At 35.4% G+C, this 18,847-nt stretch overlaps 2 protein-coding genes and 1 pseudogene across 7 annotated transcripts in view; all 3 read right to left on the bottom strand.

The window, feature by feature from the left end:
* Positions 1-1,128, bottom strand: part of LOC113067985 (ras association domain-containing protein 1-like) — a 35,832-nt pseudogene extending 34,704 nt beyond the window's left edge.
* A 990-nt stretch (positions 1,129-2,118) lies between these two features.
* Positions 2,119-5,159, bottom strand: LOC113068118 (apoptosis facilitator Bcl-2-like protein 14). 2 transcript variants are annotated; one of them, XM_026240740.1, is made up of 6 exons: positions 5,019-5,159; positions 3,706-3,965; positions 3,493-3,600; positions 3,337-3,395; positions 2,615-2,887; positions 2,119-2,530 (listed from the first exon to the last, which is right to left on the bottom strand). In XM_026240740.1, the coding sequence occupies exons 1-6, from the start codon at positions 5,033-5,035 to the stop codon at positions 2,492-2,494; spliced, it is 756 nt and encodes a 251-aa protein (XP_026096525.1). In that variant the 5' UTR covers positions 5,036-5,159; the 3' UTR covers positions 2,119-2,491. The 2 variants fall into 2 exon arrangements, with proteins under 2 accessions (XP_026096525.1, XP_026096516.1); XM_026240731.1 differs by having other exon boundaries at positions 2,120-2,530; positions 3,337-3,398.
* Positions 5,160-6,247: 1,088 nt separating this feature from the next.
* LOC113067723 (diacylglycerol kinase iota-like) overlaps positions 6,248-18,847 on the bottom strand; it is a 37,770-nt gene continuing 25,170 nt past the window's right edge. For 2 of the 5 annotated variants that reach the window (XM_026240161.1, XM_026240170.1), the window contains exons 12-33: positions 17,617-17,677; positions 17,234-17,347; positions 16,066-16,191; positions 15,905-15,983; positions 14,933-14,988; positions 14,772-14,834; positions 14,594-14,667; positions 13,472-13,583; positions 13,191-13,390; positions 11,921-11,983; positions 10,296-10,396; positions 10,098-10,177; positions 9,864-9,908; positions 8,943-9,012; positions 8,818-8,858; positions 8,610-8,734; positions 8,485-8,510; positions 7,721-7,758; positions 7,425-7,545; positions 7,306-7,342; positions 7,120-7,219; positions 6,248-7,039 (exon numbers count right to left, since the gene is read on the bottom strand). In XM_026240161.1, coding sequence (XP_026095946.1) covers positions 6,923-7,039; positions 7,120-7,219; positions 7,306-7,342; positions 7,425-7,545; positions 7,721-7,758; positions 8,485-8,510; positions 8,610-8,734; positions 8,818-8,858; positions 8,943-9,012; positions 9,864-9,908; positions 10,098-10,177; positions 10,296-10,396; positions 11,921-11,983; positions 13,191-13,390; positions 13,472-13,583; positions 14,594-14,667; positions 14,772-14,834; positions 14,933-14,988; positions 15,905-15,983; positions 16,066-16,191; positions 17,234-17,347; positions 17,617-17,677 — 1,849 coding nt within the window. In that variant the 3' untranslated portion in view covers positions 6,248-6,922. Of the gene's footprint in view, positions 7,040-7,119; positions 7,220-7,305; positions 7,343-7,424; positions 7,546-7,720; positions 7,759-8,484; positions 8,511-8,609; positions 8,735-8,817; positions 8,859-8,942; positions 9,013-9,863; positions 9,909-10,097; positions 10,178-10,295; positions 10,421-11,920; positions 11,984-13,190; positions 13,391-13,471; positions 13,584-14,593; positions 14,668-14,771; positions 14,835-14,932; positions 14,989-15,904; positions 15,984-16,065; positions 16,192-17,233; positions 17,348-17,616; positions 17,678-18,847 lie in introns of all 5 variants that reach the window. The other 3 variants (XM_026240186.1, XM_026240194.1, XM_026240177.1) reach the window with 2 other exon arrangements.

Below are 18,847 nucleotides of genomic sequence, written 5' to 3'. Positions count from 1 at the left end.
TTTTTTAGGATGACTTAATTTACAATACAAATTTGGCTGCAGGTCAGATAATGTTTTGCATATGCTTTTTAGGAATGGTTTCACTACTGGAAACAATGCAAGGAATTCAGCCAGGAATGATCATGTTAACCGTCGCTGCCAGTGACCATTACAGCTACAAATGTTCAGTTTGTGTAGAACCTGAGTCCTGGATTTGATCAAATGAATTATGATTACACTTAGCTATAGGCAATGTCATGTATAATTATTAGGCATATTTGTGACATAAGTAAATGTGGGTGACCATGGTGCAACACAGTGAATTTTCAAGCCTAAACCAGTCTGTCAGCATGCCTGTAAATGAGTGTGTGATGTGTGAGGAATCTGAAGAACATGCACAAAGTTTATGATGTGTTTATGAAAAAATATAAAGTTATAATTTCTACTACAGGAACAATATCCAGTGACTTGATGAAGAGCACAATATGCTTATGAATAGACCTTGTCTAAGCTAATCATATAACATGGCCTAGTAATAATATGATAAAAATAAGTTCTCACCTGTGCATGTCAAGCCACCTTGAAAGATATACGAGCAGCACACATCGCACCAAGCGTGCGTCGCGTACACACAAAACGTGTGTCCTTCTCCTTTCTCCTCTTTTACGCGCGGGTCTTTGGCCGAAGGTTCAAATATCGTCCTCACATCCGGGGGTTTGAAGCCCCTCTTTCTAGACCGCTGTCCTCCGTTCTCTGCCGCCTTGGGCAGCGCGTCGCTTTGCGCGGGGTTTGGAGAGACTCGCGGTCCTTGGGGAGACAGAGCCCTCCTCACCGCCTTCACCTTGGCGTTGCGCATTCTGGGTTTGGCTTTGGGTGAATTCTTCTCCATCGGCTCAGCTTCTTCTACACGAAAGGTGGGTAATCGATTGAGCTGAGGCAGGTCTAGCAGTGAGCCGACGGCGCAGTATCGCGGTGGTGAGTACTTCCTGTGATGCATCATGACTGCGTTACCAAATGCGCCCGAGGAAACACGCAAATACCTGTAGATCTGAGAGGCCTGCTCGTGGACGTCTGCGATAAGACATTTCTCAGTCTTCATAAGACGGAGGAGTAGCGCTCGAGCCGGTAAGACAGGTGCACACTGCGCGTCTCATGTTTCACCTGAGCGAGCTGCGCGCACTCGCGCACACACCCACCGGCTCTGGTTATTAGATCGAAACAATTACTACAAGCAGGGTTGTTACAACAACAGAAATTGTGTCTCAGATTCATTTTATAGGATGTAATGGAGTTTGGCAAGAAGGTCTACTTTCTTTTTGATGTCTGTATGAATGAATTGTCAAGAAGAATTAAGTGATTGTAGGACTGGATGTACTGTATGTTTGGTAATACATAGTTACATAGTCAGTCACTATGTATGCTGATAATCAAGTTTTTTCCCCCCCCTGAGAGGTGTTGTACATACTGTAGCCTACATATACACACACACACACACACACACACACACACACACACATACACATTAGTGCTGTCAAACGATTAATCACATCCAAAATAAGTTTTTGTTTACATAATATGAGCTGTACTGTGTATATTTATTATGTTTGTATAAATACAAGTGTATGCATGTATATATTTAAGAAATATATATGTTTATATGTATGCATATTATTAAAGATTATAATAGTATCTTGATTCTACTAGAAATTATTGTAGATATAAACCAGAAGATTAACTGATGACCTTTAATTGATAAAATACACTAGATGGCCAAAACTATGCAAACATCCTCTACTAATTAACTTATACAGTAATCAACATTTGAAGTGGATCAAAACCTTTTATCAAAAGTTGTCCTAAAAACTAAAACCAAAATGCTTTCTTGTCTTAGGATAACTTTGATGAACTTTTTCAATCAACTTCAAATGTTTACTACTGTATGTCTATTCCAGTCATTTCTGTTTTAGTGAGATTTATGCTGGAAGCCTGTTAATTAGAAGTCGGTCCACATACTTCTATAATACAGTAGTTGTTGAGAAAAAAGAAAGAAAATACAGACAAAATGACTGAAAATGTAAGTTATTTTAATGTTATAACGTTAAAGTTCAAATACATCAATAAGACTTTTTTTTTAAACAAATCACTGTAAGAAAATAAATAACGTTAATTTCAAAACAGAAGTACAGATTTAACAAAAGGCCAAATAACAATAACATTAATCTCATTCAATTACAAAAATAGTGGAGCTAAACATGTAAACACATAATGCTGGTTTTCATAGAACATGTATTTTTGGTGCAATGCTTTGAGGCAGTAACTGTAGCACTTTCATTGAGGCATGGTGTACATGTGGTTTAACTACTTCTTTTTCTCTCGTGGATGTTATGAGATGAACAAAAACAAGCTTTATCCCTGCTGGTTCACTGTAAACAAATAAATCACTTTTTTTGGGTTAATAAAGTGCCTGTGCACCTGAGAAAGTTTTGTAATGTGTGGAGAGCATCTCTTCTGCTCACTGGACTTCCTCTTTGGATTCGTCATCAACTTCTCCCTGTGAAAGGAGAAACATGTTTCTATGTGTTATCAGGCCAGATGTCATTGCTGTGAATAAACGCGTTTTCATTGAAACACTTACATTGGCTGCATGCATGTTTTTGTTTATCCACGTGGAGTATTTTTCCTGTAGATACTGGGCACCTAAGCCCAGCACTTGGGTCATCGGATGGTAGTGGATGCCAACAAGCTGACTGGTGGCTTCACAGACCAGAGCCACATTTACTTTCTTGTCTTTCTGCTCTGGAGGCACATCTGGAGAGACACTTCCACAGAAAGCTTCCATCACTTTCTTGAAGAAGCCGTATGTGAGAGAGGACTGCAGCTTCTCGTGTAACACCTTGTCTTCTTTAATCTGCAGCAAAAACAGGACAAAACAGATGTTTACAGTATACAGCATGTTTCACTGTCTGTGACTGCAAATCTGGTTTCAGGTCTAACATGCACTAATCCGAATTTGGTTTGAAGCATAGTTAACAACATTTTTATACTAATATATATATATATACAATTTTTACTATATAAAAACAACAATAGAAACATTTCATATTTTCAGGATATTATAAGAACATATACAAATATAGATTGTAATGGGAGAAAAATCACATTATCATTCGTAAAAGACTTTTGGACTTTTTCAAGGTTAATTCTTGTCAAAAAGGGAATGAAAAGCACATAGTACTTTAAAACAGGCACGGTGGACAATATTACAGTGCAGGTAACTATGCTTGCAGAGACACCTGGTGGTCAGGGTTTACATCTCAGCTTAAATGACATCATGAGCACTCATTTGATTTCACTGACCTTTCTGTCCAGTTTATCGCCATGTTCTCGGAGGAGCTCCACCAGCTTTTCCACAACATCTTCTGAGAGAACAGACACGTGAAGTTTAGTTTGCACTCTTCTCTCATAAAGCAACCGAAACTTCAGAAATCAAAAGAGAAGACAGCTCAATCTCACCTTCAGAGTCCGGTTCTATGTCAGATGGAGTAAAGTGGACAGAGTCTGATATTTCGGTCAGTTCACTGACCATGTTCTCCATCTCATCCATTTCCCCATCATCTGAACCTGAAGGAAGCAAACCAGATGCTGGTATCTCCACAGTAGGGACGGTTTAAAAAAAAATACTTTAAGCGGCCACACATTCAGATCAATATAATATTTCAAACTCACTCGCTAGTGTCGCTGGCTGCTTTAAGTTTGCTGGTTCATCTGTCTGTGGTTTAATACACTTTAAGAGGAAAGACAGTCTCTTGTGTCTTTTATTTTTCTTTGGTTTGCTGTGATCTTCAGCCGGCTGTGGTGAAGACGGGACGTCCTGCTTCAGGAGGGTGTCGGCGGGTCGTCTCTTACGGGTGTATGCCATCAGGAGTTTGAACTCCAGACTGTCGGACGCAGACGTCTGGACATCCCCGTTACTGTGCTGCTGATCCCTGCTCAGATATGAAATACACGTCACCAAACCATAATACATATTTGTAAAGTTTATTTATATTAGATTTTATTATTTAGGTTTTAACAGCTTAAGAATGTTAGAAATAATGAGGATATTAAGTGATGTGTGTGTGTGTAAACAAATGCTTAACAATAAAGTTTAATTTAAACCGTGCTAGATTTGTTAAGCTTAATTTAACTATGTTCCATTTTACTTTAAATTTAGTTTCACTAATAATAATTTTTATAAACATTTCATTTTATGAACATTATTAGGTTTTGTTTACTAAATATGCAATGAAGTAGTCATGGACTACATTTTATATGCTTTCATGGCAAGAAATGTGCAGCAAAAAACGTGGATGTCCCTTATGAAAATTATCTACAAATAAAACCAATCAATCAATAAAAAATTAACCGTGGTTTTGCATAAGAGATACATCATTGCAACATTTTAAAATTCCTCTTCTTATATTAATTATATATATATATATATATATATATATATATATATATATATATATATATATATATATATATATATATATATATTACTCTCCTCCGGACAGTATTTCGTGCATTAATGCACTAGCGATATAAGTCTCTAATTTAAGCGTATTTAACCCTGAATATTCTTTGATCTTACATTTATTCAAACAGAATAAATATGCCTTTATTTAACAATGAAGTGATTTAATCCGGACGTTTATTTATTTATTGATCGTATTAAGTCGCGTTCGTGTTGATGAATGAATGTGTCTGGGCATGTTCACCAACGCTCACTACAATAAACTCCAGACTTTTATTTCATGTTTTCTTCAGTCTCAGACATCTCCATAAGTTTAGACACAAATCACACGCATGACTTGATGTTTTGTAAACTCTAGACATATTTTTGTAGCTTACGTATAAACACGAAATCACGGAAGTGTTAACCAGAAACAACCAGAAACAAAATACAAGAGTATGAGATAGTGATTTTTTAAAATTGTCTCTTGGTTAATATATATGCATAAATACCGTACATATATAATGAAAGTTGACCCACTTACATGACTACGTGATCCATGTCCGATGTTATCCCAGACTCGGAGTACAGTGAAGGTTCGAGGTCAGGTTTTATGCGCTGTGGGCGGAGCCAATGTGAGACGTCACAAATATTTGCTCATTAGACTATATGGGGAGGTGCAGAGCCTTTAAATATTCACTTCCCCAGAGCCGTTAAATATGGCTCTGGGGAGGTGCATATTTAAAGGCTCTGCACCTCCCCATATAGTCTAATGAGCAAATATGTGTGACTGACTCAGAGCGAGTCAGACAAATGATTTATCAGAAACCATGGTATTTCGTAGAATACACACAGTGATGCATCTAACCTGACACAAATTTAAAAAGAAGAAGAACATTCGTAGGAAACGCATTTTCTCTGAAATTCATATTATGTTAACAGCTCATACCCCCCGAGATGCAAAATCAGTGGCATAATTTATACGAGTCGTTTCTGTTAGATAAGTTACTGTTAGTAAAACGGTCACTACTTTTATATAAGTCCTTATGCTTTTATTGCATTGAATGGACATTATGAACATTGTTATGCTAAACGTTTTATTTTTGTGCATGTTTCACTTTCGAAAAATGCTGCGTTCATGCCATACGTAATTTTGAGATGACAGTATGTCAGGTTTTTCTATGATGGCAACGTGAAAAACTGCACGTTTCCTCTCTTAACGGCAATTTTAGGTTGATTGTGACTGTACAGACAAGACTCAACGCTGGTGCTTTCCATCCGACTGCCCTTTAATGAGAAACATTAGTTTTGAGATCGTATAACATGATATTTTTGTCACATCTCCACATATCCCTCATGTCTACTCACTCATACACACCTAAAATAGATATTTAAAAAAAAAAACCTAAAACATTCAAGTAGTCTCGTCTTTTAAAAGATAAAAATAAAAAATACAACCAGTGAACAATTTCATATTTTTCATTTAAAAAAAAAAAGAATAATGCCATTTCATTACATAATCACTGAGGGGTAGAAACATCCAGAAAGGTAACACAATTTCCATGCACAATAATGCTTTAAAATGATACAGTATTCTATGTAAAAGAATCTCACAAAGGCTCAGCATGATCTGTTTTCATGCAGAAACTTCTCTGGGAATTTCCCAGCATGAGTCATATAACATTGACTAAGTATATGTTCAAAATACCACACTGAACTCTCCACATCATTCATTTGGTCAAGTCATTCTTCGAGCAAACCACAACCTGGGCATTTCAGAAACCAATCAGCTGCCATCAATGAAAAAAAAAAAAACACACATCAGCTTCCTTTACTTGTCTTGAAACATTAATGTAATGTAATATTAAATAGATAAATGCACAAATGTCATCCATTCATATTGCATTGAATATGGCTCAGATCTTGTCTCGTCGTCAGAAGATAATTTCACAATCACGCCACTGTAACGGCACACAAACGTATGAGTTTAAAATCTATGCGATGATTCGGTCCAATCGTAAAAAGTCTGGAAGAAGATCCTCCTTTAATCGAACTCTCTTCAGTTGATGTTCTTCCTCACTGTGTGTCTTTGGCACACAATATTGATGCATGACAGCTTCCATCTCTGGCATGTTTAAATGTCTTTTGTCTCTAAAACTAACCTGCGGTGCAACAAAACCTAATCCATCTTTGAATAAATAGTTATAATAAATAAGAGCAATAAATAAATGCTAAAACCCCACAGCGACATCAGTGGAAAAACAACAGCTAGACACGATCCCGAGGATTCTCTCAGCTCGAGGTGCTCTCCAAACACCTCGCTCTCCATCTGTGTTCTCTCACGCTCTCTCGTTCTTTCTCTGCGAGTGCGAGCGGACGCTCGGAGGAGCGCTTGACAGCCACTCTCTGTGGGTAAATCTCTTTCCGACTCTATTCGCGTGAGCCTGTTCATACAGCCGTCTCCAGATCCTCGTGCGCCTCCGGCTCCTCCACCGGCTGGCTCTCCATAAGAGACACCAACTCAGAGTTCCCGGCGTCCAGGGCACAATCCTTAGGGGTTTTTCCCTGAAGAGGACAATGTGACAGTCTCTGCCGAGTCTCACATCACGTGTCAAAACAAAGAGGAAACACAAATAGATTCTCACCAGGAAGTTAGTTTTGCTGAGGGAAGCCCCGGCCTCCAGCAGACGTCTGCACACCTCCACATGCTGCTGGGCTGCTGCTTTGTGCAATGCGGTGTCGCCTCTGAAAAAAAAAGGAATGGAAGGCAAATTAAATGCCAGTTCACATCATTAACATGCAAATCATCAGATAAACCTGCAGCTACGTACGTGTCTCTGTCAGTTAAATCCAGCATCAGCTTTGAACCTAAAAAAACAACAACAGAATTTAGCAATTCAGAACTCAAGCACATGATTTGTGTGTGTCTATGAGCTTGTTTCTCACTCACCGTGCTCCAGAATAAAACTCACGATGTCCGTGTGGCCGTGTTGGGCGGCCAGGTGCAGAGCGGTGCACCCCTGGGAGTCCCGCACCAGCAGACTGACCCCACGGGTGCGGCACCCCGACACCTGTGACACACACAACAGATCATGAGTCCAGATGAGTGACAGAATGAGTCACACGAGTGACTTTTAATCAGAAAAACAAACAAGTTGCACAAGTGCTTGTGTGCTACCCTGCTGAGTCACTTCTCAAAAACACTTCCACTTTCAAATTCAAACAAGGAGATGCAAACAATCTTACCGTGCCTACATCTCCTTTAACAGCAGCTGACAGGAGAGCTGGAAAACAGTTGAGATTTTGTCCAAACAATGAGTAACAATCATACATGAGGTATCTTAAAGCTGGGGTAGGTAACCTTTGACGCTCTAGCGGTTAATAAACAGAACTGCTTGCGTCTTGCGGAAGAACATCGTAGCCGGAACTACTTCTCTCTGTTTATGTCTATGAAGAATCACAAAGGTACTGGGTTACTCCGCCGCGGTACCCCCGAAGCAATCTAAAAATAGTCCGAATATAAACACTTATTATAGGTGTACCCTAGTGATTCAGGACAAGCTAAAAACACGGTTTGGAAAATGGATTCATGGTGTACTCGCTTATTATGTTCATTTTTCTACATTTTGAACACAAACAAAGTTACGGACCGCAGCTCTGATTGGTTGTTTCTTACCAGGAGTGGATGAATTTCTCTAAATGGCAATAGGACCACAGGGAGGAGCCAGAGGAGCTTGATTTTTTCACAGATTATCTGTCTCATATTCTACTGTCAGGACATAATTACAGGTTTAATAAATATGTAAAAAATATATTTTTACAAAAGTTACCTACTGCAGCTTTAAGAAATGCATGTGGGAATTTCTGCTGCCGGTGATTTTGGTTTAACACATGACCTCTGACAGAAAACATCAACTTCTAAAGAAAACCTGCTCCATTTCTAAACAGTCAAGACCTGTTTCCTATCTCATCACCACTTCACTTCAGAGAAGTATGCGTTTGTACTTTACCTTGTTCGTCTGAGGTCAGGGCAACCCTGTAATAAGGAAACCAGAGTAAAATAAAAGGTCAGCTTTGTAGCCAGGTATAAACCTGTCAGGAATGAACAGAAAGACAAGGTACTGATGAGTCTCACCCGGAACTGGGCTCCACCACCACGTCTGGCATCTCTGGGACCCGGACCTGGCTCACCGCTGGGGCCTCGTGGTCCAAGATGAAAACCTCATCCTGGCATATCTCGGTCACATAGTGCAGGTGCTCCTGTTTGCACACACAATTGTACATTACTCAGCTTCCTGTAAGCTTATAAATGTTTTATAAGGCACATTGTATGGTCATAATACCTGTGCCTTATCTATGCGGTAAAACCGGTCCGATGATGTAGCTGGAAACAGAATAAACATGACAGCGGTAAGCATTTACTGACACAGAGAAGTTGTCGTCTTCCAGTACAGATGAAGTGACTCACAGTCTAGGAAGCTCCAGTTTGGTGAAAGTCTGTGTGCAGAGCTGGGCCGCGGCAGACCTGCGCTCTCATCCTGACAAACAATTCAGAGCCACATTTACTGTCAGTTCTACTTCAGATCCTCCACTGAGGTGCATTTGAATAAAAAAAAGTGCAAATTAATTCTAATAAAATGAAATAGTCATAACTACTTTGTGTAGTTTTCATGGAATGCATACATATTTTATTTTCAATATGAATCACCCATAAACATATGGGGCATCATTTATTTATAAATCACTATATTTAATAAATTAACTTTTATTTTGTTGACCACAGCTGAAGACTACTTCATTTAACACTATGCTATAATTTACTCAAAATATTACGTAATTACTAGATTCAAATTTTTATGTGAATAAAATTTTAGTTGGCACAAAATTACCAGATTTAAATTCTGATGTGAATATTTTCTTTTTATTATTATAGTTATTATGTTATTATTACAAATGGAAATATATTTTTTAAACAATTTTATTAAGTAATTAATTTTTTTTATCATTACACAATTAATAAGGTATAAATTCTGGTGTAAATATTTTATCTCTTTATATTTATTATGCTATCATTACAAAATGTAAAGATTTAAATACTGATGTGAATATTTTAAATAAGTATTTTATTAAGTTATCATTACACAATTAATAGATTTAAATTGTATAAAAAGTGAATATTCATTTTTATGATTTATTTGAACAAGCTGTGGTTCTTAACATATATTTTGATGCCGGTAATAATTATTTTGATAGTCCTGAACATATATATGAGAATATTAAGGTATAATTATTTTTATGAATAATTAATTAATCTCTTTTCTGTATTAATCGATTCCTATTCCTGTCATTCTGACTCAGCATCTTGTGTTTTGAATTGAGCTGTCTTTACCTGGTAGTGCACTCTGTGACCAGTAGAGGGCGCCTGATGTAAATCCTGTCAACACCAGACACCAATGAGTTAAACATGATGGTGCCAAAGCTGTGGTTAGATTTGAGGTTAAATGTTGATCCTGAAATAACTCAACACTGCAGGATGACAAACTAAATTGAGTTGTGTCAGTAATTGCATTGATTCAGTGCTCGATGAAGTCAGTCTGACAGGAGCATCATGGGAAGTGCTCACCTCCTGCAGTCTGTCAATGTACAGGCGACAGGTTTCCAGGTCACAGTCTCCTCTCACCACCACGATGCCAACAGGAGTCGCTGAACAAGCACACACACACACACACACACACACAGTCACATCACACTCACCTGTCCTACAGCAGCACTGTATAATAACAAGTGAACTGAATTGTGGGAAGGTTTCTCGCTGACTTACAGATGTCACGCAGACGCTCCTTGTCGAACTGCATGCTCTCGTACTCCTGCAGGCCGATGCGGTTCACACGCAGACGCAGACGCTCAGGGACGGCATGAGGGCTGCGATACGACAACAAATGAGAACTGATGCCACATTAATGAAACATCTAATCAACAAAGGTGGAGGTGAAACAGACATGCTCTGCGTTTTATCTTCTGCTTGCTGATAATGCCCACAACAACACTTTATGACTGTACTGATTCATAATGAATAACCATGAAAACAATATTAATCTCAGACGATGAGGAGCTCGTGAAAAAGAGTGGAAATGAGCTTCACAAGAGGACAGGTGAAGATCAGGAAGGACTGAAGTCATTGTGTCGTCATGTTGGAAAGACACACAGCAATGGGTTTCTCTCAGAAACTTTTAAAAAGCAGTAACTTGCATGCACTGCATTCTCTGGAACAACTCCATTACACTTCTTCTCTCTTATACACCCTCTAAGTAAGAGACTAGCATGCCACCTAGTGAGCCATTCATGTAAGGACATCACGGTCATTAATGGATAAAAATGCTTTTCGTGTTCATTTGGTCTGTTTAGACCAAATCTGTCATCCTTATACAAGTCAACATGATTGACCCTTAAAAGAATAGTTATATAGTCAAACTGATTATTATTTACTCAAATTTCTGTAGCCTTTAATACATTAACCGATATTAATTTACTGTGTTTATTATCTGAAATAATTTAGAAAAGCATTCAAAATGCTTAAATGGCTATTTGGTTAATGATTAGCATTATTATAGTCAACACTACTGGTATAAACAAAAATAAATTAATTAATATAAATTAATTAATAAATAATGATAATAATAACTATTAACTATTTTAATATTCTTTTTTATTGAAAACATTTATATGATTTTTTAATAAAAAATAATATCATTATTAATTAATTTAAAATATTTGTAATATAAAATTATAAAAAACATGAAAGAATATTTAAAATATTACATTCAAAATAAATAATATATTTATAATGAAATAATACAAATATTACAATTATATAAAAAGTATTATTATAAAATGTAAATATAATAAATCCTAATTGCATATGAACAATGATAATATGATAATCATTGTAAAAAATATACATGTATATCATTTTAAGTGTAAATTATCATTTTAAGTGTAAATTATATATAAATTTATTATATATATTTTTAATAATATTATAAATACATTAATAATATTACATATTACTTTATATTAAATATACATATATATTATATACTGAATCAATATATTTTATTATATATAATTTAATTATACAATCAAATATATATATACACACACAATTTAAAAGGAGATATTTAAGTATACATTTTATATTACATTTATGTTATTTTAATTCTGATTCTAAATACAAACGCTTTATTTGACTGATTTGTGTATAATAAGACCAGAAAGCTGTATTTAGTCTATAAACAGGGTCTTTTTCAGCTTCATGTTGACTTTAAGATGCGCTGTGAGCTGAGTGTAAAACACAAAACACTCATGAGTGAGAGGCCTCGACTCACACAGATACACACATGCCTCAGTGTGTGTGTGTGTGTGTGTGCTGAGAGATAGCGTACTTACACAGAGAAGGAGTCGGGGGGAGCAGAGAGGCGGCGCAGGTCGGCTGCGCACACTTTCTGAATGCTGCGTCAGCGCAGCCACACAGGAACACAGGCAGCACAGCCAAGCCAGTCAGCACAGAGACAGAGAGAGACGGGACCGAGGTGACAGACCGACAGACAGACACACGAAGGGCCACCGGTGATTAAGGTGGAGAAGAGAGATGGAGACAAAGAAAGAAAACCCCACTGAGAGCAGCACAGAGAGCAGAACCAGCAGACGTGGATTAGTGCTGTTACTACACACACACACACACACACAGTGTTAGACTGTTAGTGACACACTCTCGTCCAGACGCTCACATCTGTGTGTGTGCGTGTGTGTGTGTGTGTGAGGAGAACGCTCTAAAACAACCCTCGTTCTGAGAGATCAGCTGGGGGTGATGTGATATAATGTTTAACTTGTATCAAAATTTTATTTATACACTAATGTACACCTCTAAAATTTGTTTAATTTTTTGTTTCCACAAAAAAAAAAAAAAAAGTATTATTTTTTCCACAAAAATATTAAGTAGCACAATGGTTTCCAACATAATAATAATAATAATAATAAAAGTTTCCCGAGCAGCAGATCAGCATACTAGAATGATTTCTGAAGATCATGTGACACTGAAGACTGGAGTAATGATGCTGAAAATACAGCTTTGATCACATAAATAAATTACATGTTATAATATATTCAAATAGAAGATGATTATTTGAAACTTTAATAATATATTTTACAAAACTGTATATATATATGTATATATATATATATATATATATATATATATATAGATTGTGTTAAATAAGAAAATATCTTACCAACCCCAAATTTTTTTATTTATTTTTACTTTTTATTTATTTACATACAGTAGTATATTATTATTGTATATTGTCATTTTTATATTATTTATTTATGCTAAATCAAAAAGTGGTTAGCTGCTTGGGGAGCTTTTTTGTGACAAGAAAACCATAAAAACAAATAATATAACTCGCTCTCTCTCTCCCTCTCTCTCTCCCTCTCCCTATATATATATATATACATAAAAATTTCATAATATTACATTTTGACCTTGTAATGTAATGACAAGATTAGTTCAGGTTGCCAAATATCATATAGTAAAACAACAAAGAAACATGTTTTTCTAATCTCAAAAAATAAATATTTCAAATAAAAATCTATGAAACAGAGAAAAAGGCAGCTTAAAGAGCTTGTGTAAGAGGCGGTGTCTTGCAGCGGAGGCACTCACTCGTTGAGCAGCGGCACAGACGTGCGTCTCTTGCTCTTCTGCAGCATGTTGGCCTGGTTCCTCAGAGATATTCGGAGGGTGGAGGGTGCGAGGCGGCAGGGCTCTCCGTCCACCTGCACCGGCAGAGTCTTGAAGGTGGTGAGGACCACCTCTCTGCACTGATGCAGACGCTCGCCGTGACCGCCCACCTGCAGCGCCGCCTTGTGGTGAAGACGGGAAACACATGAGTCATGAGCCTAACACTTCTTTCTCTGACTCACAGAAAGAGGTGAAGCGCTCACCAGAGAGGCCATGGTGAAGCCGATCACCTCGATGCAGCCGTCGTCGTGCCTCTGAGGCTCGAAATCTCTGTGGTCGCCCGTGTTGCCCCACGGCATGGTGCCTGCACAGTACCTACAGACGGCAGGTTACAGGAGAGTGAAGACAGACGTGTATAACTTTACTGAGCTGAACGAATCCTTCAGGTGAAAACCCACAGACAGTCAGGAAATATGCCATTTGAGTCCTCATGACTTCCTACTGATATAATTAACTGATGACTGAACTATTGACATTATTTGAGAGATTCAACTCTGATCGATGTATAATACAAATGAGCTTTAACTAAAAGCTTAGTTTTATTTTTCGCTTGCATGACCCTTTTCATCACTATTATATTTCAAAGGGTTAATTAAAGCAAAAGATAATAAAAATAATAATATATATATATATATATATATATATATATATATATATATATATATATATATACACACATATACATTTATTTATTTTTTTCATGTTTTTTTTTTTAATTCAGTTTGCATAACGCTGTTCATTGCCATTATATTTTAATGTTTAAATAGTGGAAAAAAAATCTAATTCTGCTTTTCAGATTTGTCTTGTATATTTCTTTTTAAATATGAATACGTGTTTAAAAAAACTATACATTTTAATCTAAACATTTAAAATGTCCAATTAAACATATTTAATATTAATAAATAATAATTATATATAACATATAAACATTTTATTAGCCAAATATGCTTAAAATATAATATGTTTTTTTTTTTATTATATGTACAAGCATTTTGCAAAAATACTAAGTGTCTTTAAAAGAGATATAAAAAATATGTTTTTAAAAATATTAAGATTTCTATGAACATTTTTAAACAAAAAACAAAAGACAATATAAAAAAAATATATTAAAAAATATTTACGAATAATATTGAATATTTAAAAAAATTATATTTGATATATACTGTATTTTGAATATCCATGTAAATATCCAAATATATATGTTTTTTTTTTTTTTGTCTGATTTAATACCAACAGAGAGATATAACCAGAATTCACGATAAAAGAATAAATTAATAATTAAAAAAAAAACTTTTCCTAAGACCGAGTCTTTTTTTTGCACACACCTGGGAATATTCAAGAAGACGATGCACTGAAACTTCAGCTCCTGGATCTTGGGTGTGAGATCCGTACCATCACACTGCCAATAAAGAAGGAAAATAATTACACGGAAGAAGATCAGGTGAAGAATGGTAAAGTTAGCATGAGCGGACAGAAACAGCCAGAGCAGAGTCTCATACTCACCACCACCCTGACGTGCTTGGACAGATCCCTCGAGCTCCGCTGGAGGAAGTCAGAGAAAGCCGCCTGAGGGGACACAAGTACGAGTCACACACACACACACACACACACACACACACACACACACTTGCTCAGTCTGTCAGACAGACAGGGACACAGCTTACCCCTGCATAGAACATCTTGTTACGGAAGCGACTGTTGAATTTCTCGGGATTGGCTTCTGTGAAGGAACACAACCACAAATGATTATGACTCAGAGAAAGAAAAACAACGGATACATAAAGAAATCTTATTAAAGACTTAATTTATTAAATGTCAAATCATAGAAAAGTTCAATGTGCCACATCTCAATATGCACTAAATTTCATGGTTCATGATGTCATATCCCTTGGAGTATAATGATTAACATAGCCCCGCCCACATTTACATTACAAATCAATATCTGTTCAGTATTCAGAAAAAGTCTCTGATGAATGATAATGTGAACTGAACTTGAACTCATAAATATATTTTACATAAAAAATAGCATCCTTATAAAAATGTAAAGACAAGATTAAATTTTTTTTAAGAATATTTAGTTTTTTTTTTTTTTTATATTAAGACAGATGGCATTTTTTTTTAAATATTAAGTTTATATAATATTAAGATTATTTTCTTTAATTAAAATATTACTGGATTAAGACTATTATGTTATAAAATATTACTGTATTTTTTTAAAATATATTATTTTTATATAATATTAAGATGTATTTAAAAAATATAATTACTAAAATATGAAAGCATTAAGACTATTAAGACTTTTTTTTACATTTATGTGTCTCATAAAAAATATGAAGTTGTTATATCTTTTAAAATATAAACATTAAAAATTTTTAAATTTTTTATCTCTTTATATTTATTAAAATCTGAATGACATTACTACTAAAATATTAATACTTTCATTTAGATGTGGATGTATCTATTTTTTTATTTATATCTAAAATCCATGCACATTTGAAAGAATATATTTGAAGAATATCAACACTATTAAAAGGCTGAAGAATGTGTTCAGGGCATTTAAACCGTCACTGTCAGGTATTAAACGCCTCATATATGTGGTGTAAGCTCCGGTCTCCAGTAGGACGAGCATCACAGACCTCTGGACTCGTGGAACTCCAGGGTGACGTGGGCATCGAAGCCGAGGCTGAAGTAGTTATTGAACACGTTTAGAGGAAGCTGAGAACAGACACACAAACATATCAGCAGCGTGTAAACACAACCCAATCTCTGTGTCTGTCAGCATGAACACAGCCGTCACCTTCTGCGTTCCCTCCTCCGGCTGAACGGCCGATCGCTCCACCTGCAGATTCCAGCGGTCCAGCTGCACCACCGTCCCGTCCTCCACGTGACACAAGACCTTCGACACCGGCTCGTCCGTGTAACCCTGAAACATCACAGCTACTGTCTGTGAGAGCGGTTCTCTCACTGAACTTGAGATCAAACGCAATGATGAGAGCATCAACACAAATGATCATTACACCCGCTTCATTGCTAATAACAGACTTCAGATTGAGGCATGGAGGAATATCCTGGGAGACTCCAGATTCTAAGACCAGGGTTTCTCCAGACACACAGTCAGAGTATAACGGCAAATAATGAGCGGCATTTATCAGTGACAATCACAGGCTCTCAGCCAATCACAGCAGCCACACCATCAGATTCTGTTTTAATATAAATTTGAATGTTATTGCTTTTTCTAATAAAACTTATTTTAAATATATATCTTCTAAGGGTGGAAAATTGTTAATAAAAAATTAAATATTAAAAAGCATTTTTTAAATATATTAAAACTTTTTATATTTTAAAATATTTAAAAAAAAATGTTTAGACATAAAAAACATACCAAGATTAATATTTAGGCATATATTTTTTTATTACATTTTAGACACTTAACATATATTAAAATCTTAAGACTTTCAAGAAATATAAAATATTTTTTAAACATATTTTGACATATTTTCAAAGATATTTAAAACCATTTCTAAAAAGCATATTGACATTTTCATAGGTATTTCAAATTTTATTTTAATTTGATAACATTTCAGACATTTAAAAAAAAATATATATAAAGACATTTTGTGTAGATATTAAATTTTTTTTTTTTTATTTAGACATAAAAAAACCAAAGATTTATAATATATATACATACATACACACATACACACACATACATGCGTACCATTAAAAAATTAGGCATCTATTTTAAAAAATAATATATTTTTTTATAAGATTTATTTGAACAAATTTTTAGACATAAAAAAATAAATTTAGACATATTTTTACTATAAAGCGCCTCACTTACAGCACAATCACAGCTTCTCAGCCAATCAGAGCAGCCTGATCATATCAGACTAATGCAGTTGTCTGGGGTATACAATTATTCATTTGTCTTTAATGTAAAGATGCTTTAAGAGGAGTTGACTCACCCCTCCCCAGTTCAGTGTCCTGGCCAGGTCATTTCCTGTACCAAGAGGAAGCACAGCTACAGGAGGTTGTGGGTTCATTTGTAGTTCATCTAAGGCCGAGAGAATCCAGCCCACCTAGACAAAAGAGGACAAATCACTCAAACCCAGGGTCAGAAATGACAGAAGCGCTCAGGAAATCCAAGTTTTAACTCACATAATTCATAGATCTAGAAATTAATCACAAGAAAGCGTGACACTGTAAAGCACAGAGCCACCATTAGCTAATTACAGTGTTTTGTCACTGCGTGTTCATTGTCGTTCCACACATTTGTCACCAGAGGGGGGTGCGTCCAAAATCTCTAAACTTCATCATGATTAGCATCCCAACATGCATTGCAGCTTACCGTTCCATCTCCTCCACAGGCAAGGATGCGAAGATTTGGCACTTTCCTGTATAATTCCAGCCTGACAGACCGAGGGAAACAACAGTGATGTGTTACTGATGCATGCTGATTAACAGAATCCTCCATTAAGCATAACAAATCCAAACATAAGAGCTGTTTAAAGACCCTAACAAGAATTGGACACTTAAAGCACATTTAAAAGCATGAATTACACGGACATTCATGCATTCATGCTTTGATAATGTTACGAATTAGATTCCAATATCAAAACAATATCATTTTATCACAACTAACTTCACATTTCAGAGCCATTTTGCACTGATATTGGTAACACTTTACAATAAATCTGAATTTGTTATCGTTAGTTAATGCATTAGGAATCATGAAATAACACTTTTACAGCATTTATTAAAAGATAAATTTTAATAAATTGAATAACGTTAATAACAATATATTTAATAATTAACCTAGTTTGGTAAATGCAATCTATTTATCATTAGTAAATTAGTAAAATGTTTATCATCAGCATCTAATGCATTAACTAATGCTAACAAACTTAACCTTAATGTAAAGTGGGTACTATTAGCAACGCTAGTTAATGCATTAACTATCAATAACTAACAATGAGCAATACATTTATTACAGTATTTATTAATCTTTGTTAACATTAGTTGATAAAAAACTACAACTGTTCATCGTTAGTTCATGTAAGCTCAAGTTTTCAAATAATATTCCTAATAATACAGCTTAAAATGTATTCGTAAACTTTGAAATGAAGATTAATAAATGCTTCAGACGTGTTTTCTAAAGCATTTTTGTGGTAAAACTTTACAATAAGGTTCCATTTGTTAACATCAGTTAACTACACAAGTTAACAAATAACCAATAAAAATACTTCTAAAGCATTTATGAATCTAATACTTTACTAATACATTATTAAAATCAAAAGTTGTATCTATTAATGTTATGTACCTAAGCTAACATGAACCAACAATGAACAGCTGTTAACTAACTTGAACAAAGATGAACAAATACTGTAACATGTGTAGTGCTTATTTTAAGTTAATGTTAAGTTAATGCATAAATTAAATTAACAAATGAAACCTTATTGTAAAGTGTTACCAATTTTCTTGTTTTCAGTGTTCATTCACGTTATAAAACATTTACTCTGGAAACTATTTGGTATGATATATAGTTTAAATATAGATAAATCGTTTTCTTTGAAATAAAT

This window comes from Carassius auratus, chromosome 4, assembly GCF_003368295.1.
Source record: "Carassius auratus strain Wakin chromosome 4, ASM336829v1, whole genome shotgun sequence".
NCBI lineage: Eukaryota > Metazoa > Chordata > Actinopteri > Cypriniformes > Cyprinidae > Carassius > Carassius auratus.
This window is presented reverse-complemented; position numbering and strand designations above follow the sequence as displayed.